The following is a 2,320-nucleotide window of genomic DNA, read 5'->3' on the forward strand; positions in this document are numbered from 1 at the left end:
GTCTTTGGAAAACGAGACGAGCGCCTAGCGAAACAAATTCTCACGACAAAGCCTTTTGTGCGCGCGGCTCTTTACACAAATTACATGAATCTTCGCGTATCAACCCTTTACCGTTGCCGGTAATCACATAAACCGTAATTATTTTAGTTTCCAACGAAGTTAAAAGGCTCCAAGGAGCTAAAGGGGTTAATTACGTTACGGGCGCTCGTGTCATCGATCCATAGGCAGTGCGGAAGAAAAGTATGCCGCGCGCGTTTTTGATCGAACGTATGGCAAAGTCGAGCCTTAGTCGCCGGGAAACGTCGACGGGCAAAACAAAAATGACTCTCAATCAACTGAAAATCCGACATGATTAGAATTAAACATAAAAATATAATCAGAAGATCGTAAAAACGTATCGGTTCGTAGTACGTAAAATGAGTGCTTTAGAAAGTCTTTCTCCGTTTCGGAGATCATTTTTACGATCTGCCGTTTGATCGTTTGCGCGATCCTTGCCTTTCTATCTCTTTCATGCTTGCTCTCGTAGCGAGGAGTTTCATGAGAAGATAGACAGGCAGGAGCGGAACTACGGCCCCGAAGTTACAGACGAATCAAAGCGCAAAAGCTTACCTGACTTCTGAGTTTCGTGATATTCTGACCACCCTTGCCGATTATTGAACCAGCAACCTGGAACACAAACGAGATAAAGTTTAACTTGAGTAAATAACGATTACAAGGTTAAGTGAGTACCTTCAACCTGTTATTATATGTGATATTTTCGAGGAAAGATTGCGGTTTCGAGAAAGAAGTGACGGTAAGTAACGCTTACAAATATTTATCGTCTAAACTTCCGTCGGAGAGATTACAGGGTTAGGTATATACCACCCGTATATCTATATCTGGGTGGTCTTCTCAGTCTTCGCGACGTTAATTAAACGTACCTCTCGCAATTGAGGGCGTGACCGGCAAGGGTAAATATTTAATAAGCGAAAAATCTAAAAAGTGAGATAATCCGCCGTCGGAATATAAAGAGGATGAAATAAGGAAATTCCATTCTCCCGTCACGATGCCCGTGCATCAACATTTCGCTTTCTCCAGACCCCGTCCACGATGCCCGCGCGCGATAAAAGAAAACTTCACGTCCACCATCTAGTTAGGCTTTTAACTTTACCGCAGACACTTCCGGCACACACGTTCTCGCGAAACTGCGAGATAATTGCAACCCGATATGCGATCTGCGGATTTTTACGGATTAGTCACGCCTACGGATTAGTAACGACGGACTCACCGTATTCTGACAGTTCGTTAAATGGACTCCACTGCGCGTCTGGCGGAGTAAATTAACTTTCTCCTCCGCGAGAGGGCGCGTCAAGGACGCGCCTCGACGCGCGCGTAGCATATTATGACATAGAAACAATGCAGGAGTCCATAGGAATGCAGTCTTCAATTTTCATCCGGATGACGGCGACGGCGTTCGTCTCCTTCACTCGAGAAAGCACAAATTCGCGAGCGTAAGGAACGATCCGTGGAACTCCCTCGCACGCGTTCGTGAATTCGCACGAATTCCCGAACGCCAAGTTTCTCCAAGAGCGTGACTAACTACGCGACTTCTTGCGAAGATCGCGGTACCTATCAGCAATATTGTTACACAATGCGGTCGTCCCTGACACAACGCCGTGCACCAACCAATAACAGCGCGGCATGATATCGTCGATTACATAGCCAAGATTCGACCGCGATCAAGCGCAACGAACGCTCGTTCGTGCTCGTTCGTGCTCGGCCGGCTGGATCGCAATAAGATCGCTCTTGCGACGCCGATTAAATCGCACGCATCGGACATAACACGTACACGCTCGCTCTTGTCGTCCATTACGAAATTAAAGGCGCGATCGCCGCACCAGGGCCGTTCACGATGATGTCACGTGCCGTCGGAAGGTCGAGTCTTGCTCTGAAAGTCGGGCAACACCCCTGACGAGAGAGAGTCAAATTCGCAAATTTCCCTGCTGTCTCATTCATCGGAGGTGACCTGTGTGATAATGAAAGAAAACGCAACCGAGCTGTAACTTCCTCGTGCACGCGCGCCGGATATCATTTCGCGCGACGTTAAATTTTTTTCTTTTTTTCTTTTTTGAGACGTTCGCGTGCCGATGGACGATGATGGCGCGCTTATCTGCGATCCCTCATGGCGATCCGTCATTCCATTCAATTAAGCTTATTAGCGTGGCGGGGAAGCGCGAACAGTTTACAGGATTATGCTAAGAGCAACATCGAGCCGGTATTATTTCGATAACTGGATGATCTTCGCGAAAATAACCTTCTAACGTGAAAGCTCAAAGCTTTT

The 2,320-nt window shown here is 47.2% G+C and overlaps 1 protein-coding gene across 1 annotated transcript in view; it reads right to left on the reverse strand.

Moving 5' to 3' along the window:
* Positions 1 to 2,320, reverse strand: part of LOC108754381 — a 94,133-nt gene that overhangs the window by 67,981 nt on the left and 23,832 nt on the right. Inside the window, exon 4 of the mRNA XM_018496633.1 lies at positions 610 to 666. Coding sequence (XP_018352135.1) covers positions 610 to 666 — 57 coding nt within the window. The remainder of the gene's footprint in view (positions 1 to 609; positions 667 to 2,320) is intronic.

The sequence above is a fragment of the Trachymyrmex septentrionalis genome, unplaced genomic scaffold, assembly GCF_001594115.1.
Source record: "Trachymyrmex septentrionalis isolate Tsep2-gDNA-1 unplaced genomic scaffold, Tsep1.0 scaffold8, whole genome shotgun sequence".
Lineage (NCBI taxonomy): Eukaryota > Metazoa > Arthropoda > Insecta > Hymenoptera > Formicidae > Trachymyrmex > Trachymyrmex septentrionalis.